The sequence below is a fragment of the Tribolium castaneum genome, chromosome 5 (assembly GCF_031307605.1).
Source record: "Tribolium castaneum strain GA2 chromosome 5, icTriCast1.1, whole genome shotgun sequence".
Lineage (NCBI taxonomy): Eukaryota > Metazoa > Arthropoda > Insecta > Coleoptera > Tenebrionidae > Tribolium > Tribolium castaneum.
In genome coordinates, this window is record NC_087398.1 from 11,582,285 (window position 1) to 11,602,419 (window position 20,135).

The following is a 20,135-nucleotide window of genomic DNA, read 5'->3' on the forward strand; positions in this document are numbered from 1 at the left end:
AAATCGAGTAAAACCCAGAGAAAAAAATGGAAAAATCAGTTCTGAACCTATTAAAGTTTTCTCACACTTTGGGGGGTAATTTTTTTATGAATTGTACTGAAAAATGCGTGAAAAAAAATCTAAAATAATAGTATACTGAATTTATTTTTGATTGTTAGATATTTTGGTTCAAAAAGGAACTATGGAGGAAAACAAGCTAAAATAGGCCGTTTTGTAATATATATAATAAAAATCGTGTGCTATTGTATAAGATATTTATTGCTACAATAATACATCCATATACATACATTATACAATATTGTAACAATACGTTAGTCTAACATCGGGTCTTTAAACTTTAAGTCTTAATTAGGGTGTAAATAGAGATAAAAATTAATGTACAAACATCACAAATAAAGACGTACCGAACAAATCTCCCATGGAAGAAGCTATTGGAATAAAACTATGTGACTAGCAACAAAATCATCCACCCAAAACGTTCGTTGATATGTGGTCAAATTTTGTTGATAAATGAAACGTTACCACAGTCAATGGAATGCTTGATAAAAACCTTTTTGACCATTGAGCAAAATAACCTTAGACCAAAACTTAAACAATAAACAGTCTTTGCAGAAATCAGTGGAAGCTACCTAGAACGAATGAAATGAAGTGAAAGAAATTTTGGCAGTTGGCTCTAATCAGCTACGCAATGTAATTAGGCATTTCCGATCAATTGACGTCATCGATTCACCTAATCTGAATTTCCTATGTGATATATGCACATACCTACAGCGTAATCAACAATCAACCACTGTCATAAATAAATTCATAGAGAATGATAAATATCTTAACTTTACATGTTACTTTAATATTACATAGGTACACTGATTTAAAAATCTCTTGGAGGACACTTAGACTAATGAAAAATCCAATCAAACATTGCTATCGTACACCGGGGCGCCTGTAAAACTGATCGGTTGAGCGTTTGCAACCAAATTTGCGTGCATTGAATTGGGCCTATTTGTACCAGATGGGGGGGCGGCTTCTGCGGCGGCTGCTTGACGCATCTCCTCTGCAGTTGCCCTAAACAACGACAAACCCATCACAAACCAAACCAAACAAAAAAAGTACAAAAAATGGTCATGCACTACAGGTCCTGGACGCTAAAAATAAAAATAAAAACCCATGCAATTTTTTGAGGAAGAAAACAGGATTTAAGCACTCAAATGCTACAAGATTACTTTTTTAGTAAAGCTGGGGCACTTATGTGGGACGCCACACATCCGGGTCTTCCATCAGAGTCGTGTGATGGTCGCTCTGCCCACCAAGGCCAGTGGGAGAGGTCGCCATTTGGGGCGAAGCCGCCGCCGCCATGTCCTGTCTAGAGGCTCTGCCACATTAGGTTAGACACGCCGGTTTGAACAAGCGCAAGTCCAAGGCAAACAAAAATACCGGTTATTACGACAACAACGATTTTCTATTTTCATTAATTACGGGTGAATTTACAAAAAAACATCAGTAGAAATTCCTAAACACACTTGTTTTAAGATTGAGGGGGAACACGTTTTAGTGTGTTTCTAAACCACCAAATAACGTAATTTTTTCTGTTATCTTCTCAATCATTCGGAAAATGGAAAAAAAAAATTAATGGAAAACAGCTTGGTATTAAGTACATAGAATTTACGCTAACGTAGCAATTTCTTATTTTTTCGAGTTATTTATGAAAAAAATTAATAAATAAAACCGTCACAACTATAATTGTTTATTTATTTATTTATCAATTCGGAAATAAAATTAACTAGACGCCCTCTGGTGATGACTTTTGAACTATGTCGAAAACAGTAAAGAAATTTTCGTAATGCCACATTTAACTGACATTTAATGAATTGTTCAACAATTTTGCGTGTATAGTGTTAATTACTTACAATAGAAAGAATTAGTTTAAAAGTACGTGGTGGTAAATACTAGCGTTGACTTTGGTTCTGTAGTTTTTCGTGGTACAAAGTGTTTATTGTTGGAACTTGAAAGTGGATAAAAAGTGAAAAATATTTAAATTTTGATTACAAAGTGTTATCAAACTGTTGTCTAATTAAAGATTATAGGTAATGGATCACAGCGAACACAAAGTTTGGCTCAAGAAACCAATAAATTAGTGAAGTGTTATGAATTTTAGGTTAGAATTTTCCACTGAAAAAATCATGAAATGCTGCGGTAAATCTACAAAACTACAATAAAGATTAACAACTGCTGATACATTTAAACGTAAATTATGCCAAAAGGTAGGCTTTTCAATGTATTTTTAATAATTTTCCAATAAAGAAAGTGAACCAAACAGTCATTCGTTATTCGTGTTTTCCTCGTCATCTCTCATTTGTCAACATAAGTTTCTTGCATCAAAGATGCAATAATCATTCCGCATAGGCAATGTAATAATTGTGAAGCCCCAAAATTCGTACAACGCTCAAAATATCCGAATAAACATTTTCCCGCCATTTATGGTTACTGTTTTCGACCTAGCTCAGTGGCGCCCCCAACGGTAATTTTACTTCCGAATACAAAACAATTTAGAAAAATTAGCACAATTAAAAGTACTTGAGTATTTTCGCCGTACCTCTATTTTAATTGTTGTGGAGTTGTTACAACAGAAGGGCTTAGTGTAAAACATTCTAGTAAAATATTAGATTAAAGGTTAAAATGATTTATCTACAGTTTCAGAATAAGCAATACTGTAAGAAGCCACAGCACAAATAATGTGACAGATGAGATTATTAAAATTTTAATAGAATTTTATAGAAGAACTGATTAGTTTGTGTTTGTTCATGTTCTTACACTAGGCTCTGCAATTATAACTATGGATTTTTGTTACTCTTTTGCAAGATCAATTTCTTAATTTTCTGGATATGAAAATCATAATTTTGAAAATTTAATGTTGATGATTATTATAAATAATTTTCAGTTTCGTTCACGTGGAAGGGTAGAGCAACATGGTCTCTTTCTTGGTTCTATCACCAATTAAAAATATTGTAAATAATAAAAAAAAATCTCCTCTGCTAAGGATAACTGGGAATTTTTTTTAATTATTTTTCTAGAGTTTGTTGGAACGTATGCTATAGCGTACTGAAAACCTAATGCGCCAATTTGTACACACCTCCTGTATTAATGGGTTTATTTCTATTATACAGGGTGTCAGAAATACGCGTGTTAATTTTACCACGTTATAATACTTATCAAATGCAACAACTTTTCGATATAACATAATTCTTATTTATTATTTCTACTGTTTTCCTCCTTACTTTTGTGTAAACGAGTCGTAACGAGATCTGTTACCCTTTAAAATTAACATATGTATTTCCGATACACCCTATATAAACTTTTAAATAATATTTAAACAGTGGAGGGTGGTTCACTGTCAAAAAATTCAAAGTAAAAACCAAATTTCATTAAATATTTAAATACAAAAAATACAAAATCTGAAAGAATCAAACATAAGTTTGTGTAAAATGTTTATTCCAAAATAAAATTTAGTCAAAATAAAATAGAAGCAAAATAATTTAGCCTAAAAATTTCAGTGCTAAAATATTCAAAAACAAAAAGTGAGTAACAGGTTCACAGGTGTGAGAGGAGCGTCCAACATCCCTAATCTAAAATATATTATCTTAATAGGTAAAATCTTTCAGTTAATTTGAAGCAAAGTTTGAAACAAAATTGTTGCACTTCTTGCACTTCTGAGCTCCTAATACCAGGATTTTGTTTTTGAACGCTTTGTGATATTCCGTTTTGCTCCGAAACATTTTTTTGTTTAAAAAATTTTTGTTCAATTTTAGTTTTGCGTGCGTACTTTTTCGTTATGAAACATTTCTTAATTTAAACATTTTTTTAAAAGTAATTTTTTTTAATGTTTGGTTTTATATTTGAACATTTTAAGAAAAATACATTTCATTTATAAAGTTTTTGCGATCATACGGGCGCCCTAACCAGTTAATGAAAATTCTAAGACGACCTCCACAGAGTTTTATTATTAGAGATGTTAACAATTAGTATAAAAGAGACATGTTTCGTTGGTAACCACCAACATCTTCAGCCTAGTATATTCACATTAAAAATAAGATGAAAGTTGAAAAATTGAAAATTACATTGCTAAATAGAAGTTAAAAAAAGATGCATTTACAAAAGTTACATAAAATACTTAACAAAAATTGGTTTGTCTTTAATTTTTGTTAAATATTGTATGTACCTATTTTATAATTTTTTGACAATTTTTTCTATTTTTTAATGTGAACATTCTAGGTTAAAGATTTTGGTAGTTACCAGAGAAACATGTCCACTTTATAATTGTCAACATCTCTATAATAAAACTCTGTGGAAGTCCACAGAACCAACCTTAACATATTTATATTCAATAATAAATCTTCAATATCAAAAAGCAATATTTTTCTTTATGATGTATAATGGACATGTATAAAGTGAGTCGGCTAAGAGTGTTTTTGCTGTAAAAAAACTAATAAGCTTATATCCCGAGTACATGCCAATGCGCGGATACTTTTACGAGTGTACAAAGTGTATGAGTAAAAATATTCACACACAAGTCAGCGTTAATAATTCTTCATTATTTATTTTCTCTATGCATGTAATGTTTTTCTAATTTTTTCTGCAAGTGAGTAAAATATAAAAATATTAATTAATTTAAAAATGTTAATATTAAAACTAAAAATAAAAAATCCAAATTTTATGGATTCTGTAATTTTAAAACAACGATACTTAAATGTTGTGTTGAACAAAAAATTCTTGTTGCTACCACCAAAATTACATTTATTTAAATTTCTAATTTTTAATTCATTATTTTTAAACTAGTGAAATTTTTTCGGATTTTTTTTCCACAAAACAAGGCTGAATTTTGTAATTTTTGAGACACAGTAAAAATATATTTTAGCAAACTCAGCCTGTATACGTAGTACTTGTACATTTTTTGTGAGAAACTAGACCCTAGTGACAAATTCAGTGACAAAAAATTCACTAATTAAAAGAGGAAACCAATTGTGAAAAGTGACAGTTATTTTTATAATTTTTAAACAGATACTGTGAACTTTAAAAATTGTATATTCCTACTACTACTATTTACAGGTACTTAAACTCTACTTACAGTTTCAACATTATTCCGACAAAAACTTATGCACTTCAGAGAATTTAATTGCGCGAAAACTCGAGTTCAAAGTTAATTTGACGTTTCATAACTTTTTATTCTAGTTTAATTTTTTTTCTGCAAGTTACCATAACTTAATTTAATGACAAAATATCTTTTAATAATTTTTAAATTTTAACCCATTATTGTTTTCCAAATAAAAAAGTAAAATTTTGTCCAGCTACCTCACTGCACGTTTTTGAGCAATGAAAAAACATTTAAAAATTAGTACTAACAAACAAACATTACTAAAATAAGAAAAACACCACAGACGTTTTTCTGTATTATGAACAGAACTTGGAAATACAGAATCACTTTCTCTTCCAGTCTTTAGTTAATTTCGCTATATTTCGCCCCCTCCCGCACTTAACTATGGACTTTCTTCGGTAACAAATACTATCAAAATAAAATGAAAATTCGCGTTTAGTTAAAAACTAATAATTTTCAAAGTTTCTTTGTCATTTTCTTTTGTTTGGCGTAAATTAAAAAATGTTTAATAAGAGTCAATTTTATTTTTAGATTTAAAATTAGATTACGAATATACCGCTAAAAGCATAAAAATAGTTTTCATTATATTTGTCTTTGTAGTCCCCTTTAGCCTTAAGTGATCAAAATTCTTAATGCGTTCCAGGAGCAAACCTATTGTTTTTTATTTGCCTTGGAATTAGTAATGTTTAGAAACAATAAACTGTGAGTTATCGCATCTGATTGTCGCATTAGTTATGTAAATAGAGAAAATATCACAAAAATCTCTCGATAAAAAATTACTCACTTCCTGCCCAAGGCCATCATCCCGTAAATAACCCCCGTGGTGAAAATCAGTCCGCTGCCAAAGATCGTCGACAGTCCCGGACTCAAAATAATCGGCGGAATAGAGAGTCTGGAACAAAAGATATGAACATCAACTAACAACATGATAAGATAACGCACATCACATATCCCAACGCGCGATTCCAATACGGCCTTCTCTCCACCCAGTCGCTGAATTTCTGCACATGGTCCACAAACATACAACAGCAAGGGGCTTCGCAGCAGATGACCATGAAAGCGGCCACCACTTGCCACATGCCACTGATCAAACTGGACACATTCCCAATTAAAATACCTACACAGTTCCAAACGCCCAATAAAATTGCAACTGAAACCAAGAGTTCGTCATTATGCAATTGAGGCAATTTAACCGACACTTACTAACACTGCCCACTGTTCCTACCCCTCTGCCCAGGTATTTCATCCACCATGGGACGTCGTCTTTGGCGACGGGATCCTGCCCAGGACGGGCCATAATCGAGGCGAGCTTGTCCTGAAACGACTAAAATCGCACGCTCGAAAGGGTTTTCTTTAGTTTTTGAAAGAAAACTTACCATTTTGAAGGAAAATCGAGAGCCGAGAAGCAAGCTGACAATTCAAATTGACACTGACACTGACAGCCGTGTGGCATCGATTGACAGCGGGAGGCAAAAATCTGCAGCCGAATGGGCCAAAAACCGAAAAATAAAAAAATATCTAATTTCCAATTTTGGAAATTACACGACTAGCAATCGTTATAGACCGTGCCACGAAAAACGTTAAACACTATGCTAATTGTTAAAAAGTTTTAAATAGGGTAAAGACAGCTCCGCGGCCAAGCTCCCTCGGTTTCCGAAAATACCCGAACTCGAAGCCATTTTCACACTAGCATAATATGCATCACTTTTGAAAGTGTATGTTTGGTTGCCCACTTTGAAGGCTTTAAATGCACTTAAAAAAATTATAACTTAATAATAATTTATGAAAGATCTAATCATTAATAACTATTTTACAATTTTATCAATCTTATTTTAAAAAAATATTTGGTAAAAGCGATGTTGGCGTTTTTATAGTTTTGAAACAGATAATAATAATAATAAACTAAAAAAACTACAAAACGTCCTTTCAAAGTATGGAATTTTGAAAGAAGGAAAGATTTTTAAATGGTGCAAAAATCCTTTATTTACCACAACTTGACTTCCTTTTTTTTAAAAAAGCATCATTTATACTATTAAAAGTCAGTTTTTTTGAAAAACAGTTTACAACAAACAATTTCATCAAACCATGTTAAAAACATCAATTTTACTGCATCCAGAAACGTATTTTTTCAATTTTTATTCCATTTCACCTCAAAATCGGTTTTGTTACACAATGCCCTTTTGGCTATTAATACAGCCTTAAAAAGATATTTACTAAAAAAATCATAACAAAATTGTCGTTAGAACAGAACAATGTTAAAATACATAAACTTTTCTGGATCCAAAAATGCATTATCTCAGTTTTTACCACATTTCACCCCTAAATCGGTTTTGCCACACAATGTCCTTTTGGCCATTGATACAACATTGAAAAAGACATTTATTACAAAAAATTTCATACCAAAATTGTTGTCGTAACAATGTTAAAAAACAAACTTTTCTATCTCTAAAAATGCTTCAAGTGTTAACTCAAATAATAATACATGTTATAACAAAATGAAAAATTTAAAAAATACAAAGTTACCGAATATTAAAATTACGTAACAAAAAACTACAAATTACAAAAATTATGAAAAAATTACCTACTCTAATTAAACAAAATAAATAAAGTTAATAAAAGAAAATCTAAAAAGCTGTAACTTAAAAAATTCCAAGATTTTTTTTTGTAATATGTGTTCTATTTTAAAAACGCAGCACGCACTACATTTACTCTTGGAATACACTGTTTATTGTCGAGGCACCAGCAAAAAATGTTCATACATCAGTTTTTTGATTAGTTAGCGAAGACTATTTAATTCCGAACACACAAAAGTGTTTTTTTAACGAGAAACTAGAAAACTTGCCACAAAACGAGCTACCTAGACTAGAGGAAAAAAACTAATTTCTGAAGTTCCTATTTTATATTAGAAGTGGTGGATTTTGAAAATAAAGCTTTTCTTTCATTTAATTCAATGAACTCCATAGAAACACCTCGAACCTCTGAAAATGTTTGTTTTAAATAGTTCATAATATCAAAATTCAAAAAAAATACGGTCGTTTTAATGCTGATCTCAAAGGTTTTCATTAAAAGATGCTTGAATATGACTATCAAAATGACGCAAACAATTGTGGTGTGTTTTTTGTTTTCTTTATATTTATATTGATATAATTTTAACAATATACAGTAAAAGTAAAAGAGTTTTTGTTGGAAAATTCAGATAACTTGCGACATGTTTAATGCTGTATCAATGGCCAAAAGAGTATTGTGTGACAAAATCATTAAAAAATATTGAAAATAATAACTTTTTTTTTTTTAGATTATATCTGCGATTTTAGTGTGTGATTATTGCGAAATATTACAGACTGTCTCAATATTATAAAAATGCACTAAAGTTACATTTTTCTATTGCATTTTTATCTAAACTTGTAGTGGTCTATTTTGCTTAGTTTTTAAAATAATTTAATTTTTTTGACATACATGCTTTAAAAAAATATTACACAAAAACTAGAAATTCTAGAAAAGAAGAAATTTCACCTCTGTAAAACAGAAAAGTCCAAATTTAAATCAGTACCAATTGTTTAGCGCATTGCCATTAAGAAGGTAAATCATTAAGAAGTTTGTTAAGAGTTAAATTACTTGAAAAAGTTAACGGAACACCCATTTTTTTTTGTTTTTCTTTCTCAAAGATTATTAAACTATCTATTTAAAAACACAAAGTTTTAAATGCCTAAACTTAATAACATAATAACTAAAATAATAATATTTGACTTTAAAAATTAATTTGAGTCACAGTATGAACATGTCGTTCCTAGTAGTAAACCATAGCAGCTCCACCACAAACCATTTGTTGGAGTTTGTACAGAGACTTAAAAATTCGCTATTAAAAAATAATGAAAACAGAAGAAAATAAGTTTGGGCCTTTTTTTAAAATATGACACAAGATTTTTTCCGTAATCTGCATTAGCTTCTCAACAATATACCACTTGTGCGCTAGTTTTTGAGCAACCAGTATATTAAAATTTTAGTTATTTCACTTAATAAATGAGGGATAATAGCCTAAAAATAATATTAAAGCTATTATTAGCTAAAAATTTAGACTACTGAAGCAATAGTTATATTTTTTTTATGTTTAAAGTTAAATGTCTTTTGAACAATCAGCAAAAGACACTTAACTGTTAGGTAATGCTTTTAGACAGACAATTTAAAGGTCTTTTAGATGCAAAAAAATAGGTTGTTTCATTTAAAATCAATAATTTATTCAACTTTCAAAAAAACCTCTTCATTTTTTATCTTTTTGATTACAGTAAGTTAAAAAATTAAACCCCTTAAATTTTAACTTTCTTTTTTAAAATGGTAAAAGTCATACTTTTCTAGATTCTTAGTTTTTATAAAAATATTTATTTAAAGCGTTTTTTCCTCAAAGAAAAAATTTAAAAACTAAGCAAAATCGAGCTGTATTCCATGTCAATTCATAAGTTCATAGTAGAATTTTGAAAATGGAGCACAAAATTGAAAGTTTCTGGTGAGTTTTCTTAGCTCAAAACGTGTTGCTGAAAATTATAGTTTAACACAGAATTCTTTTCTTTTACAGAAACTCTCAATTTGTGCTTTATTTTTCACTTTTCACTCCAAAAAATTCAAATGCTTTATTGCAACTCTACTATAAACTGAAATGTTGTGTGTTTCACACAACTTCACGAGTCCTGCGTCTAATGTATGCACCCAAATATACAAAAATCACAAAACACTAGATACGTTCAATTATACAATTTTTGGAAACCCATGACAGTAGTTATCAAACTAACCACTGTTTCATTAATTGTCATGAATTGTTGTTTTCAGGAACAATTTTCATGTGTTTTATCAAGAGAGGAAATGAATGTGATTTTACCCTATCTAACTCAAATAACTAACTAAAAACGTTGTAATTTTTAGAAGGGGTGAACAAACTAGAGAAAACTATCCAATTTAAAAAAAATTGTAATCGAGTTCGTACTGGAATATGTATTGTTGATTGTATTTTACAGGCGCAGGCCTCGTAAAACTACATCTAACACCCTGTATAACAATTTTGCTTAAAAACATCAGTTTGATATTTTGTCCGGTGTGAAAGTGGTTTGTGTTCAGATATCTTCGGAAATTGAAGGAACTGTCTTCACACAAGTAAACTATAGCTGGTCCGCTGCAACTTTGCCGTTTTCTGTACTTTGGCACTTATTTTATTTTTATTAATGTATTTATTCTCGTTTAAAATATTTACTTTATAGTAGTTTAAATTGTGTAAGTAACAAATCATTGTAAGAAAAGAGGTAACAAAGCTAGAATTGGGGTAGAGGTGTTGTTTGTTGTTTAAATTTGGCGCGCTGCGCGTCAAGGTCAGCGTGGGGCGCGCCCCCTGTCGCCATTTTCCGCAAAAGCTCCCCTGTGCGATTGTGATGTCTTCTGAAAATACCGTGGAGGGTGGGAGCAATAATTTTCTATGTGTGAAACTGTTGCAAATGGTGCTTCAACCCGACCACTGATGTGTAATAAAGTACTATGTCCAGTTTGAAAATCGGTGAGTGTTTGTTTGAGTGTGAAAAATGAATATCTTGTTTTGGTCCCACCCCCTGTAGCATCGGCCCCCGGCATGTAATCGTCTCTCATTGTTGTAGTGGTAGAAGCATGAATGTGGGCTAGCACTAGATAGTTGTGCTTGTGGTCATGTTGGAGACCAGATCTGTTCGGGGAATGCCAGAGCCTTCTTGGCAGTCTAAGAGTAATTTCGGCGCTAAATCGACCCCCCATGCGATGGCTGCACCAAACATACGACATGGTAGTCTGCCCCTGGATTTTCAAGGGGGCCTTTTGTGATTGTGGGGTGTTTTAGGCAAAACTGGGCAAGATGACATTTGCCATGTTGTGGCCAAGTACGATTACGCCGCACAGGGCCCCCAGGAGCTCGACCTCAGGAAGAACGAGCGCTATTTGCTCCTCGACGACTCCAAGCATTGGTGGAAAGTGCAGAATTCGAGAAATCAAGCCGGTTATGTGCCAAGCAACTATGTTAAGAAAGAGAAACCGTCACTTTTTGATAGTATCAAGAAAAAGGTAACGGTATGTGTATGGGGCTTTTATGGGGCTCTTAAATTTTTACGCTTTCCCACTGTTTACGCCAATCTTTAATTAGATAGCACATCAAATTTTAACACTAATGATTCGTTTCCAAGCTCTTGAATTAAGAAAACAAACAACTGGGTCAGAAACTACCGAAAGTTTTTTAATCAAGACGGCACTTGACTTGTTCAAGGCCAGAAATTGACTTGGCTATATATTTGACGGGAAGAGACAATATTAGGCGTAAAAATAATTAAACTTTTTATGTTGGCATTATGTAAATTACCCAAGGACAAGCGAGATAAGCGTGTGTCATCTCCAGAGATTTTTTCTAAAAAGGAAGCATAATCAAGCGTAAACATGAAATTATAAAGCCTTAATTAAACATTATTACGTTTTATTTTCAACTGATTATTGTTCAGGTAGTGTTTTGTGTAAATAATATTTTTTAAAATAGTGAATAACTAATGTCCGTTCCAAATTGGTGTGCTGTATTTAAATACTAACTTCCGTTGCTGGGTAACACCTGACATAATGTCAAATTTAAGCTAAATATTTTTTAAAATAAAGTCGATTTTATTGAAAAACAAGTGGAAACGTAATTTTCTTCGACTCTGATCTTTGATAGCCTAATATTTTTTATGTTGACGACATTGTTGTTGGAAGTAATTTGCCTTAATTTCACTATTTTCCTTATGAAAAACCTTAACTTTAAGAATTAACTTAACTTTCAAAGAAATTCTAAAAAATGTTATGTTATTTTGCCTTCGATTTAGTTTGTTTTTGAACCACAAAGACTTATGTTTTTTTATGTATTTACTGTGCAAGATTTCATTAAAAACGTGCCCAAAAAATACAAAATAAGTTTAAACTGATGTAATTTTGATGATAAACCGAAAAATTACCAAATAAAATCTAAAATGGTGTTAGTTTTAAGTTTTTCAAACATGTAAATGCTTTTTTGATACGAAAAACCCCAAAAATCATTAATTAAGTAGACTATTATCATTTTTCAGGTGGTATCGCGATTAGTTATGACTGTTAGTTAATTAAAAAATTACTTTATATTTTAATTTTCGAACCTATTATTACGTCTACAATCAAAAACATAGGTGTTTCACTTAGATTAAAATTTTTAAAGTGCTTTAGAAATATTTCAATAAAATACACAAAGAATCACATAATTATGTGGCATTTTTTTCCAATACAGCCAAAAAATTTCGAAAATGACAGTTACGATGTTTCGCTTGATTTAAGTTGGTGAGTAACAATTTTTTTAGTAAAACTTATTTAATTAATAAAATTAATAATTAGTAATAAATAAAATTATGATTACTTTCAATATACTTTTCTTGAACACATGTGTTATTTTCTATAAAAACACAAAATTATGTTAATTGTTATAATAATTTTTGCTGAATTTTTGAAACTTCCTGTTCCCTTAATATTAAAATTCTCTTAAACGTTCATGAGAAAATTGACACGGATAAGTTGATTTTGTAACAGTGTTTTGTTATCGCCATCAGATATGAAAACAACTCTAGTTAACGGGACGACAAAATGTAACTGAAGTTTAACATTACTAGAAATCTGAACTTAATTTTATTGTTTATTTGTAAAGAAGTATAAGGCGTAAAATAAACTGAGTGAAGCGTTACCGTAAATCCGTTATGAATTATGAAATGAAACATCAATCTAATTGGCCCGAGGGGCCGTTAACTTGAAAAAAAAAATGTGTACTTAGAGGTAATTCTAATTATCAAAAAAAAAAATTCACGGAAATTCAGTTTCCAAAAAAATTACCGAAATCACAATAATTCATCGTCAGAATTAATTAATTAATCAATTAATTCCTGTAATTCTAATTTAAAAGTTGTAATTCCAACATAATTTCTATAATTCTAAGAAATTGAACGTACCAAAGGTAATCTGGAATAATTCCAAAAAGAATTCCGTAACTCCGAAATAAATTATATAAATTCTAAAGATAATTTTAATAATTTAAAGTACATGATTGTAAGCAATTCCAATCGTATTTTAAAAATTTGCACAACTAACTCTACACGGCTTCTCGATGTGTTTCATAAAACAAAAACAGTTTGACGTAAGATTGTCTTTTTTTTACAAATGAGCAACCAAATAATTTTAAAAGTAATAAAACACTCGACACTTCTGTGTCTTATTTGGCAATTTTTTCTACACTCAAAAAGAAAGACATCTCTATTAACAATAGTGTGGCGTACATTAATAAAAAATAGTATGAGAAATCACATAGTAAAAAATGAAACGAAAGTAATAATTCCATTTAAAAATTAACCTACACGTAGGGCAGAACATCCGAATTAGTAATAAATTTAAACTTGCATTTTGTGCAATTTCTTGCATTAATTTGAGAAGAGGCTGCGTTAAAATAAAGCGAAAATATCATGCTTAAATCTCAGTTTTATTACGAATAGTCATTCACTTTTTTAACTAAACAAGAAGAAATATTTGAAACATCAATATTCGAGGAAATAGGTATTAGCTTAGATATTTCTTAGATATTATCAGCTGTTTCAAAACTATAAAAACGCGAGTGTCGCATTTTAAAGAATATTTTTTTAAATAAGATTGATAAAAATATAAAATAGTTATTAATGAAATTATAAATTTCTCATCGAAATTATAAATTACATTAACTATTAATTTTTTTAAGTTTAAGTGCATAAATAATTTATAACAATGCGACGTTGGCGTTTTTATAATTTTGAAACAGCTAATAGCTATATAGTTTGTTTTGATAAGATTCCATGAAGTCGGTAAAATTTTAATTGTGGAGTCATAAGGTGAAAATATAAAATATTATTTTTTTTATAAAATTTATAAAGGCTATTCAGTTATTTGAATTTTTGTGCAATTTTTTGTATTAATTTATTAATTAATTTCTGCGTTAAATAAAGCCAAAGTAGCATATTTAAGCCTCAGTTTCATTAATTGTCTATTATTTGAACTTAAAACAAAAGATATTTGTTAAAAAAAACGAAATATTTGAGGAAATATTTAGTTTAGTTTAGTTATTTTGTGTACGTGTTGAATACAAGATGTTTTTTCACGAGTGCCTGGACCACCACATTGACTTAAAAATTGCTTAATTATGAACAGACGTCATGCTCACTTTTGATAAGATGCCATAAGCGATCATTTGTTCCGAATTCTTGAGTTATATTTTCATTTATTTATAATTTAACCGATAAATGGCGTTTTTCTCGGCATTTTTGAGCACATCCTAAGTGATTTCTCCAAGCCGCTATTTGTAATTTCATTTGCGCCTTGCTTCCGTTTAAATAAATTTGGTTCCGTCGGCAGGTAAAAAAGGGCGCCGGCTCTAAAACCCTCCCTTCGAATAACTCTCCCTCCCGGACGGTGGAATCCCCCAGTATGGCGCGTCGTCAAGCCGCCGATCCCTCCGAAGCCATCGGCACCGCCGTCGTCAAGTACAATTATCAAGCCCAACAACCCGACGAACTTTCCCTCGTCAAAGGTTCCCGAATTCTCATCTTGGAGAAGAGCAACGACGGCTGGTGGCGAGGTCAGAGCGGGAACGTCGCCGGCTGGTTCCCTTCGAACTACACCCAGGAGGAGGGCGACGCCGACGATACCCTTCACACGTACGCGATGGCAGAAAACGTGCTAGATATCGTCGTGGCGTTGTATTCGTTCTCGTCGACAAACGACCAGGAGTTGTCTTTTGAAAAGGGCGACCGATTGGAGATTTTAGATCGGCCTCCGAGTGATCCCGAATGGTACAAAGCGAGGAATGCGCAAGGACAGGTCGGCTTGGTGCCGAGGAATTACCTGCAGGAGTTGTCCGAGTATTTGACTCAGCCGTTTCTCGACCGAAAACAGGAGCCGATGGAGAGGTCGCAAGTGGCAATGGGCGATAAACCCCATCTGGTGGACAAGCCGTGGTATTATGGGAGTATCACGAGGTATATGTGTGATAATCTCCTGAATCAGAGAGGACACGATGGGGATTTTCTCATCAGGGATAGTGAAACGAATGTAAGTACAGTTGAACCTCTATAGCCCGAACTACGACACGACATACAAATAAAACGGCCCAGTTCCGTTATCGTTATAGTCTTTAAATCGAAATGTTATGGAAAAGCTTAAAAATGTTTAGTCAAAGAATTAAAAACAATTAAATTTCAATAAATTCTCAAGAGTAAGGGATGAAGGTGATGCAGTCGAAAAATATATTAACACTACGAAGACAAATGTTGGGTAAAAAGTAGCCACAAATAATTTTTTTGTTGATAATTTTAAAACGTCTCTTTAAGAAAAACGAAAAATTGGCAAAACAACTATAGTTTGTGAAAAATGTAATCGACAAGCTGAAAAAGAATTAGAGTAAAATGTTGTATTAAAAACTGTGTCTTTTTATAAAATAAGACCAAATAAGTACTATTTTATACGTTTAGTTAACGAATTTGAACATAAAATTATAATTTTTAAAATATGAGTGGTTGGGTATTTTGTAGCCAACTTTGGTGTATAACAATTTACTGAAAAAACTTCCTAGGAATAAAAACAAAATTTATGCTTTTATCAATTTACGCACTATCCCGTATCAAAAAAAGTGTAAGAAATTTGTAAAAAGTCAGCAAAACTGTTTCTCTACAGCCACTAAGACCTTAAACGTTCAAGCTAGTTGAACATAAGATTCCCTGAGGAATTTTAAATTAATTGAGTCATGATAAAAGTTAGGGAATTCCTCACCGAATTTTACTTTTTCTTTTAATTTGATTGTCGATAAAATGCACTAATTTTACCTCTGACTATGTATTAGTCTTTAGTTTAGAGGAGACTAAAGCACCTACTTATAATAAAATAATAAAGATAATAAATAATGATAATAAAAAATGTTCCGCCAGAGTTTTATAAGTTTATTTTTAGAAGATTAGAAACTTTATTTAAGTGTCAAAAAAGTTGGAAAAAAACAGAAATTAAGTATTAAAATCTGGTGACTTAAGACACATTTTATATTAATTCCTACAGCAGGGACATAATTTTTATTGCAATAAATTCCATTCCGAAATACGTAAAACACTTAAAATTGCACAAAAAAGCTAAGGAGAAGTTAACTAAACGTTGATCTTAAATATTGTTCTAAATTTGCTGTTGTAAAATCTGTCCTTTTTTCTGTAAGAATTCATCTCTACCTAAAAAATGAATTCATTGTATGGAATTACCGCTAGAAATATATATTACTAAAATCACGCACCTGTGTATTACGATTATTTTTTATTCAATTAATATTTCTATTTTTGGTTAGATTTTTATATCCATAATTATTTTATACAATTTGTCACTAACTAATTTTTCCACTCCTGAAGTACTTTTTTCACGTGTTCAATGGCTTCAACAAGTTACAGGTTTTTTTTGCTATTTTATAAATAGCATAAACTAAAATTTTAAAGTGAGAAAGTAAATAACATTTCAAAATGGCTTGACTAAAATACTCGTAATGCTATGCTTTTGCAACGGCTCATGAATCTTTAGTAATAAAAGGCAGTGCAACATTAAAAAATAATACGACCAGTATTTCCAACTGAAAAGTAGAAAAATAAAAAATTCAAACACTGACATTCTAAGAAACTTTAACGCTTCGAAACTAAAAAGATAAAATGAACTGAGACTGAAATTCTGAAGAATAAGTGAATAAGTGAAAAACTAATTGAAAAGCTGAAAAACTTAGAAACTGAAAAGATGAAATACAAAAAAACTAAAAACCAGTGAAATTAAAATTCCAGTTCTGTAGAACTAGAAAGAGTGAGAAATGAAAAAGTATAAAACTGCAAAATAAGAAACATTAAGAAATTATAAAACTGAAATTATGTATAAGATAATAGAATCACAAAAAATTATGAAAAATTTGGAAAATGGATTTGGAAATGGATATAAAATATGGGGAAGCTAAGAAACAAAAAATCTGAAATACTGAGAAACTTAAAAACTGTGCGACTGTAATACTAAGAAACTATGAGATAGTGGAAGCCTAAGAAACAAAAAATCTCTAAATATAAAATTAAAAACCTATTAAATTGAAAAAACTGATGTACTTGTATTACACTAATATTTTTTTTAAAACACATCATTTTACATTAGGAAGGTTAAACACAATAAATCAATTTAGAAATTTATGGAAAATAAAAAAATTGTCAAATGTTTACATTTTTAACAAGATTTATTTCGAGTTTCAAGAAATGCCCTTAAAAATATTTACCAATTAGTTAACTGTTTACGGTGTTTTACCAGTGATAGTAAACGAAGTGTTAAATTTGTGCGAGATAATTTACACAACCGCAAAAAAATGGTAACAGGTGTCTAACTTTTTTGGAAAAAGCAATGAAGCTTTTGTAATTATAAAATAAAATCTCAAAAATGCTAACCGAATAAATTTTATTTAAAAGTCAATATTGTTGGCTATTACGTTAGATAGTTAGCCAACATCATAATTATAATTCTATCTTCAATGATTTAAATTTCGACACCGGTAAAATGAAACGAATCCGTCTAAACGGTTGACTTTTTTTTGTGGGAAATTTATTCTTAACAACTTTGTTTTTATCTTCAACGGTATTGAAATAGGAAAAAAAATGCACAGACTTATGGCTTCTTCTGCTACAGTTTGTAGCAAGACAATAATAAAATCAATGTTATTATCAATACTATAACATAATATTCACCATCTATCTCATTGGGAAAAAAAAGAGCACTGACCTTCATGCCATCTTTTTCTGCTACATCACATCATCGCATCATCTTTTTAAACGGTATTACTGAAACGAAAAAAAAAACAATCAAATTAGAACAATGTACCATTAAATTAGTTGAAAATATCACAGATTTAATGTAATTTTTCTAAAAATAAAGTATTACAGACTAACCCTTTAATCCGGATTGTTTCCTCATTTTTTCCCTGGGGTAGCACACACTAACTCCGACACTCACTAGCCAACGAATTTTAACTTTTGAACCGCAAAATTCTAATTTTATTTATCAACCGTTCGTTCGCGACAACAGCAACTACCAAACTGAATAAAATTAAACGGCACAATAATTGTGTAAGAATATGGATAAAAAGTAGCCAACAAAAAATTTATCTCTCAGATAAGTAATTTTCGAAGGTGAGAAACAAAGAGGTTTGGCTGATTCATTGGTTTTTGTTACGACTTTGTCACTTAACGTTTTTTTGGGGTGCCTACCTAAAAATATACAGGGAGGTGCATTTTCAAGGTTCATTTCTTGAGCAAATAATTTCAGCGAAATCTTCGTAACTTCGTGCAAGTGTAACATAATAAGAATAAGACAAAATTGTATTTATGCTGCTTTATGGAAATATTACAGACACCAAGTTTTTTTTGCTTTAATTTTTTTTGTGTTTAGATTCCAGATTACCAATGTTCTAGAATATTTGTTAGCTAATTTGATAATGTTCGGTAATCATTAACAAAAACTAAATCTGTAATAAGTAGAAATAAATCAACAACGAAACAAATATACAGGGTGGCTCAAGTTTTTTGGCCGGCGTAAAAATATATAAATTTCTAGTTGAGTAAAAAACGAAATTAAAAGTGAATGGATTGCGCTTGAATTTGATGATGTTTTATTAGGTGGGGGATTATTCGGTGTCGCTGAAGGCCCCCGGACGCAACAAGCACTTCCGCGTCCACGTCGAGGGGGCGCTGTACTGCATCGGACAACGAAAATTCCACACGTTAGACCAACTCGTCGACCACTACCAGAGGGCGCCGATTTACACGAACAAACAGGGCGAAAAATTGTACCTCGTACGTCCATTACCTAAGCCAACCACCAACGGATAAAGACAGTTTTGATTCTCTCTTTTTTTGTGTGTCACAAGTGACGTTAAAAACGAAAAATCTGGTCATTTTTATGTATATTTTTTTATTTCGTGAGCCAAGAGGGCGCGTGTATTATGTCAAATACCAGTAGTCACAAGCACAACTAGTTCTCAGTGTTGAAGAAGAAGAAAACATTGCAGCTTTTATATCGTCAATACTCATAACGTAGGTGTAAGGATTGGTTGCTTCCGGAAATTTCGATGATATAAAGCCAAAATGGATAGTTAAGGACGGAATTATATTTTTTGTAAACGAGTTTTGATTGACTAGTGGTACAGTCTTATTTTCCACTGTATTTATTATACATAAACGTAATTATAGGTAATTGATGTGAGAGTTTTTGTGAGTTTGAATTATTTAATAATAAATATATGGTCTCATCTTCTGATTATTTACAGGAACACACCCGTTCGAATTATTGTTAAAAATCAAATTAATCGACTGTTGAAATTATTACAAAGTTGGAGAGTGTAAAAGTTTTTCTACTTTTTATAATTAAAATTGTAAAAAAATCATATCATAAATCAAATAACTGCGCTTAGATAGCTTGACATTTTTTGAGTACCTTATTGTAATTTTTTTATAACGAAGGCTCTTAGGACCATTTATTTACTCGATATGACGTAATTAGGATAATTTTAATCCTGGAGTTGGACACTCCATACTCGGCCACATTAGACGGTTAGTGAATAAATAGTTTAAGCTTTGTGACAACTTCTGTCATTAAAATAATTGTGTGTATTATGTAAATAAACATGAGCCTGTATGTCAAACGAGTATTGCATATTTCTCAATATACTTATACAAACCATTCCAGCACCGATTATTTTTCACACTAACACAATTATCACTCGCTCGGGGACGTATTCAGTTATATTTCCAAAGCGGGAAAATACAAATAAAACAATTAGAAACACATTTTGCGGGATTGTGCAAGCAACAAGATAATAAGAATAAAACTATTCAACCTTCCTGAAGCGATTTTTTTCGTTCCAAATCAAGGAATC

The 20,135-nt window shown here is 31.1% G+C and overlaps 2 protein-coding genes across 7 annotated transcripts; one reads left to right on the top strand and one right to left on the bottom strand.

The window, feature by feature from the left end:
• Nucleotides 1-240: 240 nt before the first annotated feature.
• Nucleotides 241-6,747, bottom strand: fwe (flower). 3 transcript variants are annotated; one of them, XM_008194800.3, is made up of 6 exons: nucleotides 6,523-6,747; nucleotides 6,350-6,470; nucleotides 6,089-6,296; nucleotides 5,931-6,038; nucleotides 1,221-1,369; nucleotides 827-1,062 (listed from the first exon to the last, which is right to left on the bottom strand). In XM_008194800.3, the coding sequence occupies exons 1-5, from the start codon at nucleotides 6,523-6,525 to the stop codon at nucleotides 1,243-1,245; spliced, it is 567 nt and encodes a 188-aa protein (XP_008193022.1). In that variant the 5' UTR covers nucleotides 6,526-6,747; the 3' UTR covers nucleotides 827-1,062; nucleotides 1,221-1,242. The 3 variants fall into 3 exon arrangements, with proteins under 3 accessions (XP_008193020.1, XP_008193022.1, XP_008193023.1); XM_008194801.3 differs by having other exon boundaries at nucleotides 1,221-1,360; nucleotides 6,523-6,746; XM_008194798.3 differs by lacking the exon at nucleotides 1,221-1,369 and having other exon boundaries at nucleotides 241-1,062; nucleotides 6,523-6,739.
• Nucleotides 6,748-10,500: 3,753 nt separating this feature from the next.
• On the top strand, nucleotides 10,501-19,939 carry dock (dreadlocks). Of its 4 annotated transcripts, none has more exons than XM_008194796.3 (5): nucleotides 10,501-10,682; nucleotides 10,741-10,940; nucleotides 10,995-11,221; nucleotides 14,567-15,262; nucleotides 18,877-19,939. In XM_008194796.3, exons 2-5 carry the CDS (start codon nucleotides 10,829-10,831, stop codon nucleotides 19,087-19,089), a joined length of 1,248 nt encoding a protein of 415 aa, XP_008193018.1. In that variant the 5' UTR covers nucleotides 10,501-10,682; nucleotides 10,741-10,828; the 3' UTR covers nucleotides 19,090-19,939. The 4 variants fall into 4 exon arrangements, with proteins under 4 accessions (XP_008193018.1, XP_015835297.1, XP_008193017.1 ...); XM_008194795.3 differs by having other exon boundaries at nucleotides 10,502-10,682; nucleotides 10,780-10,940; XM_964609.5 differs by having other exon boundaries at nucleotides 10,502-10,682; nucleotides 10,780-10,940; nucleotides 10,995-11,215.
• The last annotated feature ends 196 nt before the right edge of the window (nucleotides 19,940-20,135 follow it).

Coding starts and splice junctions, on each gene's coding strand:
- dock (XM_008194796.3), top strand. CDS start 10,829: ATGTTGGAGACCAGATCTGTTCGGGGAATGCCAGAGCCTTCTTGGCAG. Junction 10,941..10,994: donor TGCACCAAACATACGACATG/GTAGTCTGCCCC, acceptor GGGGTGTTTTAG/GCAAAACTGGGCAAGATGAC. Junction 11,222..14,566: donor GTATCAAGAAAAAGGTAACG/GTATGTGTATGG, acceptor TTCCGTCGGCAG/GTAAAAAAGGGCGCCGGCTC.
- fwe (XM_008194798.3), bottom strand. Junction 6,297..6,349: donor AGGAACAGTGGGCAGTGTTA/GTAAGTGTCGGT, acceptor TCTTGGTTTCAG/TTGCAATTTTATTGGGCGTT. Junction 6,039..6,088: donor CGCGCGTTGGGATATGTGAT/GTGCGTTATCTT, acceptor CTTTTGTTCCAG/ACTCTCTATTCCGCCGATTA.